At 39.5% G+C, this 27,899-nt stretch overlaps 1 protein-coding gene across 2 annotated transcripts in view; it reads right to left on the bottom strand.

Moving 5' to 3' along the window:
* TAF3 (TATA-box binding protein associated factor 3) overlaps positions 1-27,899 on the bottom strand; it is a 109,220-nt gene that overhangs the window by 76,545 nt on the left and 4,776 nt on the right. Inside the window, exons 1-2 of one of the 2 annotated variants that reach the window (XM_015866876.3) lie at positions 24,031-24,136; positions 22,703-22,945 (exon numbers count right to left, since the gene is read on the bottom strand). In XM_015866876.3, coding sequence (XP_015722362.1) covers positions 22,703-22,895 — 193 coding nt within the window. In that variant the 5' untranslated portion in view covers positions 22,896-22,945; positions 24,031-24,136. Of the gene's footprint in view, positions 1-22,702; positions 22,946-24,030; positions 24,137-27,899 lie in introns of those variants that run through there. The other variant, XM_015866803.2, reaches the window with a different exon arrangement.

The raw sequence follows: 27,899 nt of genomic DNA, 5'->3' as shown, positions 1-27,899 counted from the left end.
TAGCAGTCTGCGACAGAACATATCCCTCGATCTCTAACGCAAACTTCTCCAGGTTGTTCGTGTAACTCAAGCAGTCGCAGACAAAGAGTTGCTTTCTGAAAGAAAACTCAAACATGGCTTATATAATTAATGCTGTACGTATTTGCCAATTTAAGAGCCGAATGCAACAGAATATTAATAGACTTCCATCTTCCAAATATCATCTCCTTACGAGCAACAAGAGCTCCCGAAGGTAATGGAAAGCATTACGATTTAAGATTTCCGGCACCTCAGAAAATTATTTCTCTCTAACGTGGTGTTTTGTAGCTGGGCTTCATAAATCAGAAAAAAAAAGTAGGATGTTTACAGGTATTTGGACAAGTAAACTATTTTGAGGTCATAGTAATTACTTTGCATTTGCAATTAATGAAAAATAACTACACCCGATCGCTCTGTATTTAATATTTCAATATGCTAAACAGCACCAACGTGGCACAACTTCTTGCAAAGATACAGAGGAAAACAATTTAAAGAAAAAGAATATCTGCCAAATAAAATCAATAGGTCTCCTAGCTAATTAAATACCGGGGGTATTTGTATACGCGTGTGTATCTGTAATAACCTGCGAGTACCGACAATCCGACAACATTACAACACACATTCAGGCACAAAAGTTAAATTATGACGGTGCATTAATCCTGCTATTTCCTGAGCCACGAGCAGGAATTTTAAAGGTTTCCTATTTACACTGAGGAACTAAATGAAACTAACTAAACAGCTTTATATTTCCACCTTTAAATATTGCTTAGCTTTGAGAGAGAGCAATAAAACTTTCTTCATTCTGATAGGCAACGGTATTTTGCCTTGACTGAAGGCAAATAGAGACAAAAATAATACTATCCACAGCAGTGGCACAAAGAATAAGGCTCCATTGCTAATTATACAGGGAACTGAATTTAATTACATGGAGAACATTAAACACTTTCCAAAATAATATATATATATATATTTATCAAGAAAAGCAGGAGACGACACTTTCAAGTGTTTTTAACGCAACAACAGTGCCCTCTACTGATGCATCAAAATAATGCTCAATAGCTGCTCGAGATGTGCAGCCAGGCATCTCATTGCATTTAGGGACCATCCCCTCAAAACACTGCAGAGCTGCTAACGAAATGCCACTGCACCACTGGGAGAATTAGAATTCTCATCCAGATGGTCAAGTGGGAAAGGGGAAACTGAAATGAGGAGAAAAGGATCTGAGCATGACCAGAAAGCATAGCAGGGTAATTTCTGACAGCTTCCCTACCATTCATTTTTCCCTAAAGATAAATCAAATGACTGCTCCATCGCCACCACCATGGTTACAAGTGGGATTTCAGAAGGGTCAAGTAAAAGAAACTTGGCCCAGATGAGTGGATTGGCACAGTCTGGTTTTAATGCTGCTGTTCTAATTACATGTGTTTGGGGGGAACTATGGGCAGTGCTCCAAAAGTAATGACTCCCATTTTACGACATGGGCCCATGGCATCAGGTGGCAGTTTGGCAGTAGAATTTGAACATTCCCATCTAACATGTATGAAGCAAAGGCATGGAAGTTAATCCTTCTGTGCAGAAAAAATGGCACCCATTCATCAACACTTGCTGCTTATGGAGACGAAACATTGGATATAAGGACAGTGAGGCTGAGGATGGTGCATTTCAGCAGCGGCAACAGCAGGACACCTCCATTAGAGCAGATTTTTATGAGCACAGCATGCAGGCTGTTGTTCATTGCTGGTGAAAATGCACGGCTAACGGTGGTGACTGTGTTGGAAAAAAGATGTTTTGTAGCTGAAAATTTGCTCTATCAAATAGTGCTGTTGTGTTCTTTGTATCTGTTGCAGTTTCCATGGAAATAAAAAGGCGGCATTACTTCCAGAATGCCTGATGTATTTAGTGAGCACAGTATCATAGCTGTAAAACCTGAGTTCAAAACTAACCATGTCCATAGACCTTTCCTTAACATCCATGGACTGGCAGAATAAGAGGGATAAGCAGGTAGTGGCTTCTACTTCAGTGTTGTTTTTTTCTGCAAAAAAAAGGCATTTTGTATTAGATGGTAGTCATAACATTATTTAAGTAGGATAAGTAGTAAGGAAAATTAAAGTTGGTTTGCTTTAAATATTCTGGAGAACTCTGGATTTTTTGTGGTTTTAAACAAGAGAGAACTCTGTCAAACACCGGCGCTTTTTGCATGTACTGTAGAGCAGTGTAACTTTCCCGACACCTTGCAAGTCTCCTGCGAGGTGGCAATCTAGCAGATGCTCATCTAGATGGCAGGGTTAGTGAGCCAGTGCAGGATGCACACTCACGCTTTGATATGGACACCGACTTCTGTGATCTTTATCAGGTACAATGGATTGAAATCTAGATGCTACAAGTAGGTATAAACCTTCAGGGTTGGGAGTACCTACAGGTGCTGCTAATTTCAAAGAATGAGGAACTCCTAACAATCCCTACAGCCCTTTTATTTACTGTGTACTGTTACGAGCCCTGGGCTTTCTGCATCCTGATTCACCTCTGTTTTGCATCTGGTGCTTTTGGTTAATTGCGTCCCGAAATAGAAGTTGCTTACACAGTAGTACAGAAAAGGCTGAGTTCAAAACTGTTTCTTTTTGAAGAGTCGGGCATCTTTCCTCACATACCAGCTATTTACATTTCAAATCCGCATTGTAAACCTAACTTTGACAAGTTTCTATTGAACCTTTTTTTCCCCAGGTGAGCTTTCACTGGACATGTATATAAACACGTGCACACCAAAGGTTAAGTCAAGGTGCTGAAAGTCCCTTAAACCACACCAGTGCAACTACAGCAAAAAGAAGAGTGTATTAATAATGCAGCATCAATGATGTGCAATAATACCATATGCTCAAGCTGGACTCAACTTTTTAACTACCAGCCTACTAAAAATGGTATACAATCGATGGAAGATTTGCTATTACTGCTGAATCCTAATGGTCCATTTGCTGCACATTTAAATGTGCAGACTTGAAATAAACACATGTTTGAAGTGCTTTGCTTTTTGGCTTTCTGAAGGGAGAGTAGTGTTACGCAGTTGTGCAATCTGAAATCTGGCATCCGTCGCTCCCCAGTTGTTGCAGGCTGCACTACGCTGTTGTATTTCGTTCCTAAAAGAAATATTCTTCAATTCAGTATGTACTGCTAAGCAAATGGAGCAGGCTGTGATTCACAAGAGTTCTCATACTGTCAACAAAACAGAAAACACTGCACGGTCTCCTGAATAACCACAATAATGAAGAATCACAAAAAGTTAGACAGTTCAGTGTGCAAAATGCTCAGCAAGCAATTAAAGGAAAAAAAAACAAAACAACAAAACATTTGTTAAACTGAGGCTTTTAAAAGAAATAAAGAAGACACAAGAAGGGCAGATCTGCAGGTTAGTGCAATCAAATTTATATAAACAAGCCTAATTTATAGGGCTCAAAACCCAGATGGCCAGAAGTTCCCCATCCAGGTGACACAGAAGAACACAGCAACCCCTCACATCAATTCCCCACCGATAGCTTTAACAGAGCTGCCAGTTTGCAGAGTTTGAGCCCACCCCAGCCGTGCTGCCCTGCCTGCTCCCTCCTCTCTGCCTGCTGCCAGTCCCTGCAGCACGGCAGGACAAAGACACTGCCAAAGGGAGGAAAGAGAAAATCTTTTTCTTCTTTCATTCTTTCAAACAAACATTTTTTCTTTATTTTTCCCTCTCTTAAATTAATATATATATATATATATATATATATATATATATATATATATATATTTTCTTATTTTATTCACAGGTCTTTCCACAGTTAGTTTGGAAAGGGAATGAGGACTGACAGCTAACAACAGGGAGTATTAACTACCCCCCTCTGCACACCGATAGTCCTACAACACGCATTTTACACCACAACTTTTTACAGCAGCCTTCCTCAAATCACAAACCAGCTTTTTGTCTTCGAAGTATTTTTCCAGCTCTTGTTCTGGGAGCGTTTTGCTCTCTGCTCAGTGAATATGAGAAAGAATGCCTTAATTTCTGTGCGCTAAAACACGGTGATATATGGGGAGCTGCCAATATCTGGGATGCACGCGGCAGCTTTTCTGATGACTATTTATTACAGTGGTGAACTCAGGCTAAAATACACAAAGCAGATTTTTTTTTTTTTCTCAAGTGCATATTTATCATTTTGCTACATATTCATCATGACTCCAATTGATTTTTTGCAGTTATATTTCCCACAACGTGAAATTAAGTAACAGTGCGTGAGATCAGATTTTATAGGCACACCTAAAGCAAACACAAGAAATGTTTTCCAAAGCAGCACATTGCTACCAAAGCATTTAAATGGAGAGCACCTTTTTTTTTCTCTCCCCACAGATCACTCCTGTAAAAGTTAATGGAATTAGAGCTTTTAGATTGGCTTTGGTGAGGGCAGCAACGCACTTTGTACAGCTGCAATATTAGCCCACAGAGAAGCTTCAGTTTAAGGATTTAACATTTATCAAAGTGGAGTGAAATGTGATCTTCCCACCCAAAAAAATAAAAGAGAAAACAAAACAGGAAACCTAACAAAAAGGAACTCCTGTTTCAGAACAGAAGTGACTGGTGTATGTCGGTAGTAAATTTCTGCCAAACTGCAGCGGCTGCTGAACAGATCAGAACTGACCTACTCTGAAAGGTGTCTGCAATATTCAACAAAAAGAGAGTTAAGGAAGCAAAGAAAAAAAGTACTGAAAATGCCCGAAGTAATTTGAACAAGGGAAACAAATTGCGAGACTATAAGAAGCGAACCGCAAGAACTCTGCTAAGAGACACCTATAGGGAACATCATATCTTCCCGGTGCCTTCAGACTATTCAGTTTGTTCCTTTCACATACAGGATATTATTAACAACACAGCCTGCTCATCAGAGCACACAGAACAGCCACCCTGTGAAAGCAATGAATTTTACAATCATATAATATCCAGAGTTAGAAGGTACCCACACGGATCACCGAGCCCAACTCATGGAATTCTGTCATTCTACCTTGTTATTTCTGTTCCACATCAGTATCGCATACGAGGCTTTACCTATAAGAAAATCTATGGAAATTTGAACTGAAATTTGAATAAGGGGTTTTTAAACCATGATAAGCATGTTTAATAGGGAAACGTAATTGTATCTAATTCTACATTCACTGACTGGGAGACCTGGAGCACAGCAGTCCCCAAATTTGGATCACCATCAGTATCAAAACAGCACAGTGCCAAAACATCCTTTTTGGGGGGCCCTGTGCAAGAACTCTAGAGAAAACTGCTGTACTGATAATTCTGGGTTACAGCCACATCCCTGTCCCAAATAGGAGCCAGAAGAGCAGGAAAAGGGCTGCAGCGCTGAGACTGTGAGCTGCAGAGGTTACAACCTGGGGTTGTCTCTTTCCCCTGCTCTGCTGAATTCTCCCCTTGGTTTTGTGTTTTTACTTGCCACATCATCCAGTAAAACAGAATAAACATCTTAGCCACGGTGAACAAATAGCACACATGTCTCAAGAAAATAAGAGATGGGAAAAAAAAGTCCCTCTCTAATTACAATTTACACTGAGTGATTTTTTTTGGGGGGTTACCTTTTCTTTCTCTTTTATTTCCCTAAACTTTCAGCAGTGGTTTCCATTTCCAGCTGCTTCTGCTTCCTTAATAACACCTTCACATTTCTGCAAGAAAACTCTGAGAGAAGAAATGGATTTTTAGTGACGTGAAACTAACACACTGCATTTTTTCTTCTCCTTTCTCAGTAGTCCCAGGCAGCACCTATCGCTCCAAGTTCCAGAATCACAATCCATACCACACAGTGTGTATCCTGTAGACACTACCAAGAAGTCTGCACGTAGCAGACAACATTGTTTTGACACTGACACGAAGAGCATCTGAATCGTTTTGTCTTGCTGCTCGAGAAAATTCATGTCTCCAACTATTGTGCCGTCTCTATCAGGGGGTTGCTAATTACTAAAGCTGCTTGTTATTACACGTATCTAATTAATATTATCAGTAAGTCCAGAATATACACGCACTTCAGAAGAATGACCCTAACAACCACCACTTCAACCCATAACAGAATTAGGATGTACTCAAAAAAAACATTACAAGATTAGACAGGGGAAATAATAATAATAATAATAAAAAAGATAACTTGATCAATGTTCAGATTCTTCTGAAAGAACTACAGAAATAACAGATAACTGGAGACTATAATAGAAGCTTTAAAGTTCGATATCTGACAGCATCACAAAATCTTACTTGAAAAGTCTTGGGACAAAAAAAAAAATTAAACATGCTGAAAGAATTGAGACGAGTGGGAATGAATAAATGCAGAGAGCTGTCTAGTAGGAGTCTCATTATGGCACATTCTTATTGTAGCAAACTCTAAGAACAGGGGTGATACCATTAAATGAACCTCGTCAGAAAGTGCCATAGTGGGAGCGTGGAGCAGACACTAATGGAAAATGACAGCTATTAGAAATCCATGCATAAATAAACTATTATGCTTAGAAGAAGTAAGCTGATCTCAGCATGCAGGAAACAATATTAATTTCAAGAAAGCTACTAATTAGGAAGAGACACAAGGAATATAATACTGCAAATTTGACCACAGCATTTTGGGCTGCCTTTGCTGTATACAAAGACACACAGCGCTGCATAGGAGCAGTGCAGGTCTGTATGCCAAAACCAAGTTCCAGTTGGGGCAGGACATGCCAGCTTGAAAAGCTGCACACACATTAGGAAGGACTTCAGAAAAAAATGAGGATTCCAGAATGCTGGAAAAATTGTGCTTTCAGAAATATATATATATATATATATATAAGCAAAGATGTTTAGCAGTTTTTTCTTTATATATATATATATATATATATATATATTTGCTTAGCAAAGTAATACATGTGACAAAGTTAAGGTGCGGGAAAAGAGTGCATGAGGTTATAAAAATATAATAAAAAAAATAAATATAATATAAAATATAATGAAACAAATTAGCTAAAGAAAACCAAAACTCAGTGAGCACCAACAGCACGCAGGCTACAGTCACTTTTGGAAACATCCATAGGCACATACACGCACACTCCGTTTGGCATTAAAGGTGAAGCGTGCTGAAAGTAAAAGACCAAGAGATATCATCAGATAATTCTTCAGTATCTATTTTCTCTCTCCAGCTATTTGATAGTGAGACTATACTGGAAATTACGATACTATTTCTATTTTAAATCGTGCCTTAGACATTCATAATTCGCAGGAAAAAAAAACAACCAAACTGCTGTATCTGTTAAAAATACAACTTATACATGGATTCCATACAGAAGCTCAGTTTCTTTGGGAAAGTTGCCTTAAGACTTCAGCTATTTCTACTCACAAAAATATTTCCTTCCATGCACCTTTTTTTATTAGCAAAAGCAGCACAAATATGAAAAGTGTTTTAAATCAAAGTGTATTGAATACATTATCACACAGAATAGGTTGAGCTTCTGGTTGAATGCAAAGAAGCATTTAAAAATAGCAGAACGTGCAGCTGTCTGAGAGCTACACGTTCAATAGCCTTAAGTCATAACTTCTTTCTACTTGAGGCTTGGAACAATGCTATAAAATTTTTGCACGTGTGGTATCTGAAGGGAGAAGAGTGATATAGAACTTTTGGGCTTTTACACCTCAGGATTTTCTAGCTAACATGAAAGTGCAGTAAACTTTATGTTGGAAATTCCACTGAAAATAGAGTGCTGCCTACATAGTTGTGCCGTGATTTGTAAAGTGTTACTGTTAAAAACAACACTGATGCTATAAACATAGAAGTCTGAACCAATATCATTACTGAATTTGCATTAAACAGCAAATGAGATATGATAACTGTGGTGAAAAACCACAGCTGTGTTATTTGAGAACACCAGACCTCACCTGATTGAGTTTTCAGAAGGAAGAAAAAATACCTCATTTTCTAAGATATCTACAAGGTCGAAGAAGAGAAAGAGCAGTGGAATGTGTATTCTCCTTACAGTTGGCTCATTAACAAGGTCCAAATATTGACCAACAGTCTGCGGAAACACAGCTCCATTGCTTCATAGAGGATAAGGACACCCCAGAATCAGTCAGCACATGAAAGGATTGTACCCATCTCCCCATCTGCTCATGAAGCAGAGCAAGTATAACCCCTTAGCCCGCACCAATGGATTCATGTTCTCATCAGGGATTCCTGCTTGTCATAAGGTGGATCCACTGCAGAATATCAGACAAAGAGGCATAGAAGTAATCTCTGAGTGAAGCCCCTCAAGCATATGCTGCCCCAGTGTCTTCTGTGTAACTTCTAATGCACAGAATTCTCAAATACTCCGGATCCAAAAGACATCTCAATACTGCACACCTTCCTGGACAGACAATATACCCAAGCACAACTGGTCTTGGGTTCTGTTCAGCATTATAAAATGACCCTACAGAAGTGCCCTTTTAACACTGCTTTGCTGCTTTTAGTAATCAAGCTGATTTGTTCAGTGACATCCCTTTATCTGTCACCATAAAAAGAAACCTCAGACATACTTTGGTCCTGGTGAATATCCCTTTTCCATCACAAACCAAAACATACGCTCGTAGAGCTATATGCTGGAACTACACCACCACATCATATCAGCTGCAGGAAGGGTTTGGCTCCCTTCAAACCATCACCTCCCTTCACCAGACATCACCACATCCTCAGCGCCTCAAACAAATGTAGAATTAAATGGAAATAGGTCAAGGTACTCTGATTTTCCCAGGGCTGTAACTGGGATGGCAGTGACAATGCCAAGAGTTAGGTGTACTCTAATGGCTTTGTTTCCACTCAACCACACAATGTGCTCTTCACCAATATATGTTTTAGTTTCCCTCTCTCCCCAGCTCCAGAAACACCCAGACCATTTTTGCTGCCTTTTGGGATTTGTTTGGTCTCCCAAGGACAGAAATTTCCAGGATCAAACTGCTGGACCTGGCACTCCAAACTGTGCCAGGTGTATCATACTAAGCTCTAATTCTTTAACAGAGATTACTGCATAGTAAGTACTTATACAACCTCCCAAGAAGACACACTATGAGTGTAGTTATCTGATCTCCACTGCTCAGATCAGCCTTAAACATTTAATTTTCTTTGCATGTGCTTGTTTCGCTCTTCTCGGCTTCCATCCCAAAGTTTCCATTCTGAAAGCTGGTGTGTGGTGTACAAAAGCCACTCTCTCAGGGTACATAGCCCTTCATTTTGCTTTCAAGCAAGAAAGAAGGCGGTGGTAGAAAGATCTATTCAGCAATTTCAAATAAGCTTAAAAAACATCGTATTAAAATTAATTCAATGCAGTAACCATTACTACCAGCCTCTAAGTGATGCTAATTTAAAAAGTAAAGTTTTAACACAAAGCTCAAAATATTCTACTTGTGAAATCTATTTTATAGACACATATTTTATAACATATAGCGATATAAAATGCTATGTAGACTCAGATTAGAGAAAGCCTGTATCTTTCATATTCTTTTGCTGTATGTAACCGAATCGTGCTGCTATTGTTTCAAGAACTTACTTTACTATGAATGTTATAAATAAGATACATGCACAAAAAGCAAAATGAAAGCTTGAGAGAACTGAACTGAGTTTTGCAGTATAAACTCAGGCTTGATGTTGCATTGGCAGTGAAGGTATACACTACACAACTTGGTATAAGCAGTTAACAGTTAAAAAATACAAATCCTCGGCGATCACAGTATTAACATGCTTTCAAATAGAAATAAAAACATCTCCACGTGTTTCTAACTTGTCATCTATTAAATCAGAAGGTGTGATGACAGAACAGCTAACTCGCCTCTAAAACAAGAGGCAACGAGCCTGAGTATTGCTCTGGATTTTAGCCAAATGTCATTTTTAGTAAACTCTGCTCTAATTAGGAATTTGGTTCTCTGGGTGAAGAAGCAGGACTATTCTTCGCATGCTGCTTCTTACAGCAATTGATTGCCTTAAATATGTTCATGTACCATGCTACCTGTGACCAGGAGAGGCTCCTGGCTGAACAAAGCTTTGGCTCATTAAAATGGAAAGGTTACAAGCTGCTGTCTTAATGCTAGAGAAAGAAATGAACTACCGTTCAGAAAAAAAAGAATGGAACTAATGCATTTCTGGCTGTTCAAAAAGTAACCCTGACCTCTGTTAGACGTCAGGATACTAAATACAGGAAAGGAAACAAAGTCACCTAATTCTGGAGAATCGTGTTCAGCGTGTTATCTGATAGCAGCCGTGTTCTCTCCACGTTCATGTGATACAGCATGGACATGACTTCTGGACGGGATCTCTCACTCTGAAGCTCAGTTGTTCCCTCATCTCACTGCCCTTTCATAAAAGATTATCAGGGAAAGCAAAACTTACACCAATTAAGGCAAAGAGAACTGCAAAGCTGGACACAGAGAAGCTGCAGCAAAGCCGAGCAGTTTGAACTGCCATCACCTTGGAGTCATCTGTGATAAACAAAAGAAGCAGTTTTTGTTTTTTGTTTTTTTTTAAAGCCAGTTCTGTGCATTTCTTTGTAAAAAGAAAAAGTTTTCCCTCTTGAGACACTACCAATGCATTTCATCTCTTCTATGCAGCATTAAAGGTAACAGCAGCTTAATGCAAAGACGCAATGCACAGAGAAACAGATCTAAGCCAATTAGACTACTGCAGAAACCTCCTCTGCTGTGTAACAATAAGGAATGAAAACATTTTCATTTATTTTCACTTAAAAAGGAAGTCGGAGTCCTGCGACTGTATTGATAGGAGTGATGTGCACATACTTCTGGGCACGCTGCCTTGAACGGAGAAAGAAGGAGCTGGTTCTTTCAGATGGAGTGGCTGAGTACAGAAGTCCTCTGGTTCGACTCCCTTTGCTCTCGATAAAAGCACGGAGCAATGAACTCTCAGGAGATTAGCATACACACACTAACTCCAAAAACTTTAGGCAGCATACATGTTCCTTTGAGTCTTGTACATGTGTCGTATATAATGCGCCCTTTTTGATATTAAAAAGTTGCTAAGTTGTTCTCAAGCTGGAAAGGGTTTTGCATTTAGATAAGGCCAATAGCTGCTGCACAGAATAAGCACATGTGTAACACTGCAGTCTGAAAGCACAAGTGTTTGCCGTTCTACTGGGGGCTGATAAGAATTATTCCATTTCACACAATGCTACTGGAAGTTATTTAACCCTGACATGCATTCTTTGGGTGGTGAATATACCACAGCCAGCAACGCTTCCCCACATCACACACCTTTCTGTCGCAGCACATTATAACCATCTGTCCCTCTAACTTGCTTTTTTTTGCATATAATTACTCTAAAAGCCCACACACCTTTTCTATACACACTGATGGGAAAATATCCATACTACATGGAAGTTATTATCCATACTACACACAGGTCTAGTGGCAACCTAGAAAACACACGTGCACTCCTGAATTTGCCATGAAAAAAAGCTTGTTGCGTGCATTCAGTCAATAGGACCCGGCCTCAACTCAGGATTACTTGAATTACCACTGAAACACAGTAATCGTGGTGGGAGGATGCAGTGGCTACTCAGTGCCTAGCGGTTTTTACCCAATGAATTTGAAACTGCTTGGGGCATTTAGGTTGGCAGAACTCTATAACCCAACTGGAGCTGCGCCAGGAGGGTTAACATGCTACTCTTGAAAAGTGAGCCACCAAGGCTTTAATCGCCACAAGTAGCCGGGACTTAATTTTTCATCTCATTTGAAATATGCTGGTCTCAGCAGCAGAACAAGCTTCTTATAAAATGCCATCTATTAATCAACACTATTTCCTCCTCCAGCATTTTTCTGTGCATGTTTCCTGTATGAATGCTGCAGCAACCCTCTGTGGTTTAGCCTAGGAAAGTCACAGCACAATCATAACCTGCCATGGTAGAGCACAGGACATGTCCTGCACACAGGGCAAGTACAAAATCAAATTCATCCAATAACAGAGACCACAAAATGCAAGTTTAAGAATCAACTAATTCCCATTCTTCATTTTCTACAACTGTGGAAGCATTTTTTAGAATTTGGAAGGGACTTGTGTGTATTGAATCCAACACCTGGCTCCACATACGATTTCCATTCTGACTTTCACCAGGCAACACTGTGCGTTTTTAATATGACAGATTTACACCAGCACCCCATCTGTGTAAAATTACACCAAACTACACAGCAAAAGCACACACAAGGAGCTCAGCTCCTTTTGAGAGAGAATGTCTCTGTGAAGGAAGGTCCTTAAGGATGGACCATTTCTACAAGTGAGGCTTTGAAGAAATGCTGTATTTCACCCTGAATCATCTTATGTTTAAAGGACATATTATGCATCAAGCGGAGTCTGTGACAATCAGCACGTCTAAGAGAAGGCAACATAAACATTACGATGCCATTGCTTCTTAATTCATGTAAAGTAGCACCATCACGGCTATAAAATTCCACTTTGATTTTTCGGTTCATCCAAACCAATGTGAGTTTATCCCATTCTTTTTTTAAAGGATAACCTTCTCAGTTACGAAAAAATCTAAGGTCTGATGTTAAAGGGTGATAAACGAATGGCAAGATCTCATTAAAATTGAAATGGATTTCATTTGTAATTCTGAAGCTGCCTAAAAAAATCCCAGCTCAAGCTCTCTGGACAAGGATGGATAGGTGATTTTCACCACAGCTTTGGTCTTGAAAAGACATTGAACATATATTCAATGCAAACATACTGCAAATATTTATTTACATTTACACAAGTCCTTAAAAAAAGAATACCACAATATGCCTTGCATTTTATTCTTGCTGATCTGAACACATAAAACTTGTGTTAAAACTGTTGCACGCAAGAATGGTAAAAAACCATCAATTCTTTTTAAAACAGCAAAAGAAACGAGATATCCCTGACAGATTACAGAAGAGCTATCACCTTCAGCAATATATTGTGATTTAAAATATTCAGAACAGAAAGAAAGCCTCTCTAATGCATGTGTTAAAGTTTCCCATGCAAAACCAAATGTATCCTTGTTTCATATTTAATTTGCAATAGGATACCCAGCAGCTGAGCTATGAGAGCTTTCCTGGCTGCTGACTAACTGCCTGCTGAGATGGGCTCCACGCATAGGTAACACTCGATTGAAGACCAAATCCTTAGAGCTACATCTCAGTTCCCTTGAAAGCTAATCTGAACACGCTGGACTCGAAAGGAAATGAAAAGTGAGTTTCTCTCCCTTCCTATGGCACCGGCACTTCCTGTGCTTTAGCGATTGGTCAAGAACTATTATTTCCTCCATGCTATTCCCAATTGTGACTGTCAGACATCGTTAACGTTGTCCGCATGCAAGCACAAACCGTTTTGTTAAATACGCCAGGAACAAAAGTTCCCCATCCCCAGAAACTTGGAGAAACTCGGAGAATATTAAGATTCAAGTATGCTATGCCTGAATGAACATGCTGCTCTAAACATTTAGAAATGCAAAGTTCATTTGCTGAGATGAGTATCCACAAAAATCTATGCAAGATAAGGGGTATTAAAATTATTCACTCTCCAATTCAGAATGGATTATTTGGCCAATCTGTTAAGCAGTACCTCTCAGACACACAGAATCAGTACCATCCTCCTCCCCTCGGGGAAAAGAGCTCATAACGTTTGAAGAAAAATATGCTTCAACCCAACTGTAAGAATACAGATGAAACGCACAGTCTTCCTTGAACACAACTCTTTGGAATGGGAAAGCAGCAGACATCAACAGCATGAATGCAGAGGGCAAGCAAGTTCACCAGAGAAAATAAATTAAGTTGAATGCTGCAGATTGTAAAGTGGCCAGAATAAAGGCCATTTAAGTTATTGGGCTGTTTTAAATACAAACACACAGAGTTGAACTTAAATTTATCTCTCCATATAAAATATCACCTCTGGCAGCATGGAGTCATCACTTATAACCATGATTGAAACATTAATCTAAACCAAGTCAGAGAAATTTGTGACTTATTGTGTTACCACCTGAAGACCCTACGCTTTCCAGCCTTGGGCTAAATACAAGCCAAATCCAGCCCTACTCAAGTTTGACATTGCTTTTCAAAAACACAGGTATGCTACAGTAGCTTTTACTTAACTGGTCCAAACAATACGCATTTATATACAATATGCAAATAGAATCACATTTAACCCAGTCACGCAATACACAGCTGTTCAAAGCAACAAAATCCAAACTAAAGAAACCTATAAAAATACAGTCTTGTCAAGTCATCAGAAAGACATCAATGTATCTAATGATTGCAATTTAAAATAAAAACAAACAAGAATGATTCTACAAAAAACACTCTTTACAGATGAACTTTAATTATCCAAGCGTCTTGCTACATGAACCAGGGTCACATCTCCAGCTGCCTCCTAATTTGAACTCTCCACGTTATCCAACTTGAAGTTTCTCAAGCTCTTGCAGAATGAAGTGGAACTGCCTACACACAAAAATGAGTTATCCTTTCCTAATGACTTACCCACTCACTAATATTCCCTTTGGTGGAGAGTTGGAGAAAAGAGGATCACATACTCAAAGGTGAAGACTTGAAGAAGGCACTGAAGTTAAGTGCTGTACGGTAAAGTTATAATGCTTATCTGTGTGTGGCAAAAGACAAATAATTCAAATGAGCTTTCTTAGTCATAATTTTAAAAATTAGAAGGCAGAGTTCCACGGTCTTAACCTGGACTCTACCACATACTTGTCTGCAGAAGATTGTAATGAATCATTCACCTGATTGATGCAAGGGAGATACGGGTCCCGTAATCCACGCGTGATCTTTGTCTAGACAACGGCTTGTTCTGATGCTGAGATCAAGGTTATGCTCAACTAGACTTGAAAACATGCATCTAAACAAAGTACACTGTCTATTCCTGAATAGCTCCGAGCAGGGATAGTTTCACAAGACAAAAGAAACACTTCAGACACTTCAAAAGTGTTGAAAACTGAGACTACTTTGCTGCTAACTACTCTGGAGAATAGTTGGAACAATTACATGGAAGGACAGCTCCTAAACTCCAGGTGTGGATCCTGCCCTACATCCATGCAAATACCACAGCTGTTAGTCACCAGCACAATAATGTGGACACTGCTGGGGAAACTTAGGGCAACGTTTCATAAAACAAGAGATAAGTGAGGTTTTAACGCCTAAACTCAACATCTTCTATTTCTATTACCTTCCCAGTATGGTACAAAATCAAGGCTTGCTTGGGTTCTGAGCAGCTTCTCCGCAAGCTTGGTGCAAATACCAGGGCAGAAGTTAACAATCAGATCTGTGGGTGTGAGACCAGCAACTAAGATAACTGGCCTTTAAGAAGCAAAATTAAAATTGTCAGTAATCACTGGCTAACATTTTATTACTTTAACATGGTGGCAAAAATCAAAGAGAGAAAAAAACCAATTAATTAATTTCACAATATGGAAATTTAGGAAAGGCTCCCGCATGGAGAAAAAGCAAGGAAGAATAATACAAGTTACGATGCCGGCCGTTAAAACTGGAATATTACTCCTCTCTTTCAGTCTCCTTTAAACAGCAGCTAAACTTTCCATTTCTCACCCCCCTCCCCTAGAGTCACCAAAATACTCTGCACAGTAAGAGAAGGTCTGAAAGGCTTGAGAACAGTAACACACGGCTATCAGATGATAACCTAATCTGAAACTTATGCTTCCAAAGGTGCAGAGGTGTCTGATGATCCAGATGAAATGAAACCCTCAAGAATAGTAGCAGTAGACAGTGCAGGAAGCAATGCGGGCTGCAAACAAAGTCATATATTGTCAGAAAAGGGAAAAAACTGATCTGACGTGACAAGTCAGGACAAGTGACAGAAGTTTTGCTGAAAAAGGATCACGAGGAAATTAAAATCATGACAGCATTTCTGTTCAAAACACACAAGACAATAGAATCCTTTTATCATAAAGTCCCATTTTCTCCTCCGGTTTTGTTATAGCCAAACTTGCAATTTGCACATCATAATGCAATGAAAGAACCCATGACTTTCATTCCGATTCAATGTAAACAATTCACTGTAAAAGACTGGCTTCTAAGAAGCAACTTCTGTGCTGTGCAGTTTGCACTTTGAATCCCTAAGAAATCACTAACAACTTCTAAGCTATCTAAACAGGTCTGAAAAAAACAACAGAAAAATCTTTGTGGGATGGCTCTGAAGGGATGATATCCCCCCTTGGAGAAAAGTCATGTTAACTGCATTTCATTTGCTGTATGTGGCAAGTAAAGCTCTGACAGCTCAGGAAACTAAACAATGCTGATTTTTTTACTGCTGGCATTATTAACTACTTTACAACTCAGCTTCTTTATAAAATGTTTTCTATTTTTGCTATTCGTGTATGGTGAGGTCCCAGGTTGGTTTACCTGCTTTCAAGGATAGGATATTAATGTATAAGAAAAGACAATATAAAGCCACAAAAATCCTTACAAGCTAAGATGAAGGTTTACCCTTTTTCCTCCAAAAATAAACCAATGCAAATGCTTTTAATTCAGCTCCTCACTTCCAGCAGCTCCTCTCTTTGCAAAAAACAGTCAAAAATCTTTTATTTCTTTTCCCCAAGACATGAATGATTAAGGAAAGCAAGGTATTAACCCCCACAGTATTTAAAATAGCATATGCCTCTGTCTACATAGTATATAGATCCTAGCGATGTCACTGGGCTTCTGCCGTAGTTAAAGTTTTACTGTGGTGCTTATTACATTGATTTTTCTTCCCCCCCAAGCGTTGAAAATTAACTGAAACTCTTCGGCAAAAACCTATTTAGCTTCACATTTTAAGCCTATAAAAAATCTTCCTCGTTAAATCCTTTCTTGCAGTATTTCACTGGAAATTATGTTTTAGATTATGATACTACTGTTCAAGAAAAGGTAAAGATACAGCTGTCTTCCCAATTACAGCTTTATCAGCATGCATTCTATAAAAGAGTTATTCTGCTGTCTAATGGCAAGATTTAAACCAGGCACATTTTCTGTATACTTTTTGTTCCTGCCTCATATTTTCCTCTTTCTTTGAAACCTGCCTCTCCTATTGGCTCTTTCCCAATGCCTTTCTTCTGCCTGCATCTCAAGCTTGGCTGCCTTTCTCATTTTGTCTGTTTTTTCCTGTTGCTTCTTCTTTGCTATACTGATGCATACATGAAGGCTCATTCACACAAAAGCAATCAGTGTCTAACACTTAGCACAGTACCTGGCTGGCTAAAGGAAGCTTGCAAATGCTCAGCGCCTGGGCATGGTTAGCAGCCAGGAGCAAAGTGCTCACAGTCTAGCAGGGGTTTAACTCTTCAAACTGGTTGACTACACAGTACCTGTTTGTTGATGGGTGGTGGTTTCCTAGCCAAATACACTAGAAATGCTCTGCTGAAAAGATCATTGCTGCTTTTAAACCACCGGTGTAGCTGTTAGAACAGAGAAGAGTTAGTCTGTGGAATTAAAGTAGATCAGGGGAAAGGCAGAAAGGCTTTAAAACAGCAACAGTGAGACCCGTGTTATCAAAATGGCAAAGTTGATATCCCTGTATTCTTTTTAAAGCCCATTGCATGCTAACGTAGAAAGAGGTATTGCCTTTGTTTAACCCTTGAGGAAACCAGAGACTGAAATTAGGCTGTTTTGAGATCCTTGCTACATTCAGCTCTGGACCACAGCCAAAGGAAAAAAAAGCACTGCAAGACTGAGAGGCCAGTGACAGTTTTAAAATCTCATATATCTAGCCACCAGAGCTAGACACTAATGCTTTATGCCACTGTGATGCTTAATGCTTACACGGTTACAGTTCTAGCACCAGGAGGTCCTAGACATCAGATGCAAAAATGTTAATTTTCATGACCAACCTTGCTTCATCCCACTCGTTCTCATCAATTCAACCGGGATTTTTAGCAAGCAACGTTATATGAACAACTAGAGATGTCCTGTAATTGGACAGCTGGGTTTCAATGCTACCAAGTGGCTGTAAGAACCAGGCTCTGGTTGGTAATGGGTTCCAATATCACATCAACAGTAAAGAGGAGGAAAAAGCAGGACTGTTAAGGAGATCAACAATTTTATGCTTTGATCTGCTGGGGAAATAAAATGCTTTGACAGAAAAGGTTTTAAATAAATCTGAATTTGTACATCGTGCCAAGAACTGGTCCTGATTCTAATGATCAGAAACACAATGTCGGTGCTGTAATACACATTATCAAGAGTGAAAGACCACAAAACATAATGCCTGGTACAAATTACATTTGTTTCCAGATGATCTCTAAGGAAAAGGAGTTGAACCTCCATGAGTGGGAAGCGAAGAGATACAAAGCAGATGACAGAAAAAGAAAGCAAGGATTAAAAAAGATTGTTTCACTCCCTAAAAACCACCCAATTCTCCCTGCAATCTCAACATTGGGAAGAGACTCTCATGTTCTTTCCCTTGTATCCTTCTGATGTACCCCAACACAATCACAGGGCAAGAGAGGAATTAAGGTCTAACCTGAATTATCATGACCTATGGTACAAGCACAAAAGCAACACGTTTTCTTTAGCCTCCGAGCCACAGAAGCAGGGAAGGACTACGCAAACTCAGAAAGATGACAAAGTGGTTATTTAAAGAAATATATATTATTAAAAACGTGGCAATGCATTGAGTACAGGTAGAAATTGTTTCCAGAAAGCTTTAAATTAAGGTTACCACTGCACATGTAGAAGATACACTTGGCTTTGTTTAATTAATGGAGAACGATATGTGTTCTTAAAACATCAGGAGCCAGGGCTTTAAACAGTATCACAGAATAAATGTAATAATGATTATTATTAGCTATGGAAAAGTAGCTGGGCTTTCTCAATTGGCCTAGTTTCAACTCAGTGCTGTTTTGCTTCAAATGAAATCAATAAATTCTATGAAGTTGATGCATTATTGCAAAACTATGTTCTTCTACATTAAAGAGCAAGAAATAAAGCATGACCATCATGTTTTGCAACTCATTTATTTTTTTCTCCTTCTTTAATCTGTCTTACAAGTTTACCATGACATTTTACTGACAACAGTGCTAAAATAACTCCAAAAAACACAAAAAGGAGACTAATTAAAAATAGGGAGACAGTGAACATCGTGATACATTGGCATAAAATTATTTTTCAGTGGCCTTTGTAAAAATACTGCTAAAACCCAGCACTTGCTATGGCAATACCGAATCAGATCATTTTACAAAACATATAATTTCATATGCAGATCTTTGCAGTGCCAGCTTTCGGATGAGCACCAGATCATTTAGTTTAGTTTGACCTACTGAAATGAGGCACTTCTAGTTTTAGGCGAGAAAATGCTCGCTGCTTTCTTGGAACAAAACTTCTGGCCCTGAACTCAACTCCCAACTGATACAAATTACAGATGGTGAAAACCTATTTGCCGTCATCCCCTTCCCCCGCAACTTCAGAAATCATTCAGAGCGCTGCTTCAGCATTTCTCGCTATTAAGTGTATATATGAAGGAAAAGGCTTTGCACGGCCTGGACTGAACTTTGCCAAAAACTTGATAACAGCACAATGATAACTTATATCTCAAAAACTGCTGGGTAGACTGTATACTCTGAACACAAAACCACCAGTTCTAGAGGAGTGGAAATAAGCGGCCAGCGACACGCATGGAACACAGGTTGCATTGAGAAGGAGGTTAGCAGCACCTACTGGTCATGGTGAATACTGAACATGGACTTTTATCTAAATGAACAATTAAATAACAAAATCTTCTTACTACTCAAGCAACTGATCTAGAATTACCTGTGAAGTCACTTAGACGCTAGAGATAGTACTTTTAATTGGATCAGCTGATAAAATTAAAAGATACCACCTCAACTAATAAGCTTTCTTTGGCTCCTTCCGTCGGACCATCACAGTCACATTACTGCTAAACTGTATCAGCACCAGTTATATCTGAATCATTAGCAGTAAATACCCATCCCATGAGCTGAGCACAAGGCTTCACTATCAAATGGGACGTAGCTATTTTTCCTACTTTATGTGACTGAAAGATTTACACTTGCACATCACGACACACACGAAGCCTTCCTTCATTACTGGCTAATTATTACACACTCAAAGCAACTCAGACAGTGTGAACTGCGCAACATTAGCAATCAGTTTTGTTTAACCTATGAAGGTCTGCAAACTATTCAAACAGCTTTTGCAACTCTCTATTTCTACAACGCATTCCTCAAATCTGCAAAGTAAACCTTGTTCTACCAATACATCAAGGCATCTACAGCGGTCTCTTGTTCTACCTTCTCTCCCCTTAAACACCCCCAAAACAGAACCCAAATGAGAACACAACACATAGAGCACAAGATTACAGATAGTATTTTCAGCAAGCATTTAGTCAAGAATTAAACTGTTCTTAATTGTAAGTATTTTATCTCAGCTATAACAAACCTATATTCAGCTGTCATATTAAAGTTCGCTTTAAATTGCTATTAAAAAAAAGAAAGTATCCTTTTTTGTGAAGCTGTGTCTACGGGTCCTCTGATACACTAGCCTTAGGCGTTAGAAGTTTTCCTGGTTCTCATCCAACTTTGGAAATAATATCTTCTTGCCTCGGGTGTTAAAAGGATTCATACATTATTTATAAGGACTGCTAAAATCTAACTCCTGGATCTAAACTTGCAAGAGAGTGAGTATAAAAAGTTACATACCAAAAAAAAAAAAAAATACAACTGTCCTCATTTCAATTTTTACTCTTTTTTTGCATGCCACATAGAGCCAGACTGAGTCTATAATATTCTCACCTCTCCCTCCCCTACGTTCTGATGTTCTTCTACAGTGCTTTGAGCTCTTTAGGATTTGATCTTTCCTGAGTGTTTTTCAAGTTTGATTTTCCATGTAAAAAAGAAAACCCAAAAGGCAGTACTGTTGGGTTACACATCAAAGGAGCAGGACTGCTCTGACAGAATGGTGTTTGTTTACCTCCTGAAAATCAGACTCGAGAGTATCAAGAAAGTAGCCAGGACAGCACAGCCCAAATCCCTTTTCTCACTTTCCAAAGTCGCCTTCTCTGTTTTTCTCTTATTGATGCTGTTATAACATACATATACGTTACTAACATTTTGCCTTTTCTTCCCAGCTCGAGAGTTATTGCTAGGTTTTGAACGATACTTTCAACAGCCTTCATAAAGAGGAGATACCAATATCTTCTTATCAATTCAAGAATATGTTTCTGCACTGAACAACGTTTTCACTTCCCAGATCATACGAAGGTAAGAGCTTCTATAAACCAAAAGCATTTTATAAACTACCTATTCTATGCAATTAAAGACAGTAGAAAAGTCAAGTCTACAAAGTGTCAGGAAACACTTGTCAGCTTGAGCAAGTCCTCCAGTTGTTACTGGAAACAGAACATTTTTCTGTTCAACTGCACACACTGAAAGCACTGTATATGACATTCATTTACAAGTCAATAGCTGTTTCCAACTCTAGTTTCTCTTAGATAAAATGAAGCCCACAGAAACGCTATCTATCTGAGCACCCTATATGAAAGATATAGCAGCTACTGTTTTCTAAATGATTGAATAATTGCCCCATCCAACATTTGTAGCAGTACAGTTATGTATTTCACCTTACCAATAAGGCGATATCATTTATTCGCTGTTACACTTGAATTTCTGTATGTATTTCAGCCTTTGAGACCTAACTTCTTCAATAAGAATGAGAGAGACAACAGAGCATGATTCTGTCCCCTCCAAAATTTAAAATGAAATAAATCTTCTGGGAATTGTGTCACTTTGTTAAACTCTTATAGGAAAGAATGATCCCCTTTGTCCGGCATTTTCGCAAACCACAAACTTATCCGTGTTTGTTTCCTCCCAAAGCATACATATAGGACGTTCGCTGTTCAAAGAGAAACTTAGATGAGGTTACATTTCTTGAACATTTACCTTATTAGCTAGCAATCAAATTTCATGTAGCTAAAAGAAAAAAATAAAGCAACAATCTTGCCTTCTTCAGTGCCACTGTTGAAATCCTTGAGTTAACTGCAGCTTGCTGCATTTCTACAGTTGGTTTCACTGTTACAGCGAGCCTCAGCCTCTGCCTCTGTGGGACTTTCATACAGGAAAGGAAAGGAGAGTGCTTGGAATAGCGATGATAAATAACCAGCAATGCCAGCCAACATCGGTAAAGAAACTTAGAAGTAAGCACCATGCCTCTAAACAAACCTTATTTCTTTATTTTAAATCAGACTTAACTAGAAGATGACTTTAGTTGGGCTTTTTTCTTTTTTTTTTTTTTTTCTCCTTTCTTTTTTGTTGTTTTTACATTTGCTCAACAGAAGTACCAGGTGTCAGGAGCTGAGAATGCTGTGCCAGACATTCCTCATTCTTTCACCTTTACCAACCTCTTGCACTACGTACAAGATAGGGAAGCTATCACATACGAGGTACAGAACACTTCTTGTCACCCTTAAACTTAAGCATGTTATAGAAATGTGTATAGACACAGCACATTTTGATACCAGATGATCTCTGAAGCATGTAAATAACAGTGAAAATTTAGCTTCCGCCACAGTGCTGTCACCTATTTTGGCAGCACGCTTTAATATCACCTTAGCCTGTGTAATTTTCAGTGACTACACAGCACAAGGATGTACGCAAATATGCAAAGACATGAGGACCAAAACTGAAAACAAGATGATTAATTTCGCACCTTCTTGAGAAGAGACAATAGGAGGCATATAGTCCGGGATGTATTCTTTCCTTTCTTCTGCATCTTTACTCCCAGGCTGAGGAAACTGTAGGACATTGTTCTTGCTGACGGGAAACGAAGGGATTTGATGTGCGAAAGTCACAGGTTCAATATTGTGTATGTAATCTTCTAGTTCATGTAGATTAACCCCCATGAGCTTGAAGGCATCCCCTACGTCATCCAAAATTGGATCTGTGCGGCCATCTGTAACAAAACAACAACATCACAATGACATTTTTTCAAATCTCCTGTTAAAAAAAGATTAACCTGCAGAGATCACAATTTGCCTATTTGCGCTACCAGTAATGGAGATTAATGATCCATAGTTCTGCCAGGTTTATCACTCACTGGGCTATTAAAAAAAGTTCCAAGTTAAGAACGTATTTCTGTTAAAAAAATGTTTTATTTCAATCCCTAACGTGTTAAAGAGCTGTATATCAACAGCACAGCAAGGAAAACTGAGGAAGGCTAACGGGCAGCTTTCCTTGGCAATAGGAAATTAACACCACTCAAGGCACTCTGATTTCATAAAGTACATTAAAATGAGCAAAACGAGCCCTCAGTGTGCTGAAAGTGTCCCTTTAACAACACATAGGTGACCAGAGATTATTTTTCAGTTTAGAAAATTAATGATTCTATTTGCTGAATGAAAGCAGTTCATAGGGAACAACAAAAAAAAAAGATATCTTTTATGTATCTCTTGATAACAAAAATTCTTGACGCAGTATCTTTCCATCAGATGGAAGCTACAGGCTTCATAAGCTATGAGTCACTCTACCTACCAGCTAGATATACCTCCTGGATGAAACAGTAATACCTACAGCGTTCTGATGATGAGAGAATATTCTAGTCTAGATTTTAGGGACCAGTATCCTATGGTGTGGTTCAAGTTAGACTCTACTTGAGTCTAACTACAAAAAACTTCTCTTATTTCATTCTGCACATGTAATTGGGGTCATAGATGTAAATTATACAGCACAGAAGTCCTCCAAGTGCCTCAGTTTCCCCTAAGCAGACAGAGATCAGTTCCTCCAAACGACTCCAGAGGGAGAACAGGGCACCTGGCTTCAGAACTATGGCACTGCTTTGTGTCATCCTAACTCATCACCATCAACAAATAGATGCCTTAAACTACAAACATCTAGTTTTTTGTTATTCTATAAAATTATACTACATTATTAACACTACGGCTTATGAAGATATTATAACCCTAACTGATAAGTTGCAATTTGGTTGTCAAAAGTAATAATGGGAAACCAGCCCGTGCTTATTTGAAGGAACACAATCACCATCCTGAACTCAGAATCAGAAGGCTCAGCTCTGGAGAACTGGGTCGAGGGGGTGGGGGAAGAAAGGATTCTCTTTTGTTCTTTTTCTGAACCTAATCTCCTCTTGATTTATCTTGAAGCCAAAGCAGCCGAGCGTGGGCTGGTTCTCACATCACTGGATGAATTCAAACCCCCAGCCAACTTCTGCCTGCAGGAACGTTTAGAAAACACAAAGTTTGTTCTAGAATTTCTCTTCTCAGTCTTGCGGTGAAGATAAGAGTAATGCTCAGATTATGGCTTTGATTCTCAGCTCTGTAACACAGGCCTCTTGTGTGACTGTGGGCAAGGCGCTTGTGTTTTAATTCTCTCGCCTCTTTTGTCTGTATTAAGAATGTGAATTCTGTATGATGAGAACCATCTCTTACTTTGTGTTCATACAATATTTAGTACAAGTGCCAATTATTTCCCCTGCAGACTCCAGGGATAGATAAATCCAGAGGCTTACACAAACGTAATTAAGACCATCACAATTTTAGGGCAGTTTTGAAATCCCTATAGTTATTGTACATTTGATAGAAGTGTTTTACCACTAAAACCTGAACTTAGTTGACACGAAATCTTGCATGTCAGTTTTAGTCACTCTATGGACTATGCAGATACCTTTGAACTCAATGAACCACTCATTAGGGCCAAACTGAACAGGCAGTTAAAGTGCAAAACCTAAGGAAAACTCCTTAACAAGCCCCAAAGCAGAGCATATTTATTCCCTGGATGTTTATTCTCTGGATGCTCTTGAAATTCCTGACTGTGCCATGCTCAGAGATGATCCATGGGGAGCCTCAGCTCTCATCCCCAGGGCAGACATCACCCAGACCCAATACCACACCAACATATAAGGACACACTGTGCTTATCAAAGAATGGTTTGGGTTGGAAGGGACCTTTCAGATCGTGTAGTTCCAACCCCCTGCTGTAGGCAGGGACACCTCCCTCTAGACCAGGTTGCTCAAAGCCCCATCCAGCCTGGTCTTGAACTCTTCCAGGGATGGGGCATCCACAACCTCGCTGGGCAACCTGTTCCAGTTGAAAACCATTTGCCCTTGTCCTTCTGCTACACACACTTTTTATAAAGAGTCCCTCCCCAGCTTTCCTGTAGGCCCCTTACGGTACTGAAAGGCCAGTATATACTAGATAAAACCGAATGAAAACTCAAAGGTTTTAAAAGCTGCAACCATCACAGCAATGAAAGCACAGATCGGTTCACCTTTTCTTTTCTAGAAACACCACCGCAATGAGAAAAGCATGCAAATAAATAAATAAATAAATAAAAATTGGTTTCGAAATGCTTACTAACTACAAATACAGCACAAAAACGCCTTAAATGCAAGTTCAGTTGATTCATCAAATTTGGAAAAAAACTCGAGCTTGTGCCTTTATACTTCTAATAGATTAACATTTCTCTTCCCTACCTTGGTCAATTCACTTAAACAGCAGAAGCCAGACACATTAAAGAGAATGCTGACAAACATGCAACTCTCCTGCTGTTTCACAAGAAAAATAAAGTAATAATTCTATGTCTTGATATTCTTCAGGTATCTGTGCTTCCCTCAGTGTAAAAATTCATATGCTGGTGCCTTCCAGTAAAATAAGTAATCCAATGTTTTGCAACAAGTGCCAAATTACAGCTTTGAAGGTCTTGGGTTCCAATCTCATACTGTTCTCTATATGACAATGCTTCAAATAATATCACAGAATCATAGAGTTGCTTGAGTTGGAAGGGACCTTTAAAGGTCATGAAGTCCAACTTTACTGCAATGAGAAGAGACACCTACAGCTCATTCTGGTGCTCAGAGTCCATCCTGCCTGACCTTGGATGTGTCCAGGACACCTGTTCTCTGGGATTGGGAAGAGACACAAGACAGCAGGATGCTTCATCCAGCAAGTTACAGCTCTCCTGCTGATCTCAAACCAGTGGAGAATGGTTCTCCTTTAGGCTGTATTATCTCCCAGAAAAGCAATGATGTTCTAAAACTGATAAGCTATGGTAACCAGCAGAGCTAAATTAAGTCACAGAATCATAGGGGTTGGAAGGGACCTCCAGAGATCATCGAGTCCAACCCCACTGCCAAAGCAGGTTCCCTACACCACATCGCACAGTTAGGTGTCCAGGCAGGTCTTGAACAACCCCAGAGAAGGAACAACCCCCTGGGCAGCCTGTTCCAGTGCTCCATCACCCTCACCATAAAGAAGTTCTCGTGCACATCCGTGCAGAACTTCCTACGCTCCAGTTTCTGCCCGTTTCCCCTCGTCCTGTGTCCACACACTGCTGAAAAGAATCTGGCCTTGCCACTTTGCCCCCCACACCTTAGATATTTATAGACCTGGATCAGGTCTCCTCTCAGTCTTCTTTTCTCAAGGCTAAACAGACCCAGTTCACTCAGCCTTTCTTCATAGGGCTCCTCCTTCACCATCTTTGCAGCCCTCTACTAGACTCTTTACAAGAGATCTCTTTTGTACTGGGAAGCCCAGAACTGGACACAGTACTCCAGATGAGGTCTTACCAGGGCAGAGTCCCCAACTCATTCATCAGAAAGCTGCAGAAATGGCCACGCAGTCACCTTACTCAGCCTTGTTGTGTACACAAGTAAAGAGGAACCTGCACGCAGAAGTGGATCCAAACAAACAAACCACGTGTCCACAGTGAGAAGCTGTCCAAAGTCTAACTGCTGCTCCGTGTCACCAGAATCATCCAACTCAGGTTGGAAAAGACCTTAAGATCATCGAATCCAACCATGACTTAACCATGCTACCCAAAATAATAACACTTTGTTAAATCATGTCCCTCGGCTGACAAATATTCACGTTATCCAAAGAGACTGCGGGGCTGAGGAATGTCACTGCAAGAAGCTCTAATTCTCTCCCTAATCTTCATCTTATAATTGGTCAATGCACAAATGACCTTTGTCGGTCCCCCCACATCCTCTCACCTCCCCTGTCTAGGGCCCAAAGATCATGGAAGCCAGTGAAAAATTAACAAGTAGAGAACAGAAAGCTTCTGTTTTCATGCATTTTTTTGTTAAAGCAGAGTGCAACTGCAGCTCTGAAATACATACATAGAGAAAAAATACTGAGTCACTACCCATGCAACATGTGCAACCTATTATTAGTGTTCATCCTTATGTTTGTAGAGAAGCATCTTCAAGCAGTGAGTTATTCATTCTAGCTCCTCAGCTCTGCCACAGATTCCCTGTGCTCCAATAAGCCCCACAGCCCTGCCATGCACTGAATGTGTGCACCTGCACCAAGGAGTTACTCCAGAATAACTCAAATATACAATACATGACTTTCATCCAGCTGGAAGCACGCACAGCATGTATACGTGTATTTGAGTGCACTTCATTGGGGAATAAAGGGTCTTGTTAACATAGTTAGCAGGCAGGCAAAAGCATCTTCTTGCTATTTTTGCTCAGCCTGCTCCTTTCCCCAGTAAATGTATAAACGTTGAGTAAAATGAAATCAAGTTGCCTTTCTTTATCTCTAGCCAGTAAGAAGTTAATTGGTTTAAAACCATCAAAACTCAGGGTTATCAGGCATCCAGAGGTACAACTATTGGAACAAAAGTTACAGGATTTAACAGGCCCCGGATAGATACAGGTCACAGCGTTCAGAAAAATCAGTGCAGGGAATTAGCTTAAACTGCGCCTCAAATCCTAATGCTATAGGGATTAATATTATATACTGATAAGAGCGAAATCTCAAAAAGTAAAATAAAAATCTACAAGGTAAATTGGGTTGATTCCAGGTTAATTCTCCCCATGGAGGAAAATGCTGGCTCGCTGTTGGCATTCCCCAAACTCACTTCCATCTCTTGCAAAGCCACGTGAAATGTGA

This window comes from Coturnix japonica, chromosome 1 (genome assembly GCF_054131305.1).
Source record: "Coturnix japonica strain WE chromosome 1, WE-NBRP24, whole genome shotgun sequence".
Taxonomy (NCBI): Eukaryota; Metazoa; Chordata; class Aves; order Galliformes; family Phasianidae; genus Coturnix; species Coturnix japonica.
This window is presented reverse-complemented; position numbering and strand designations above follow the sequence as displayed.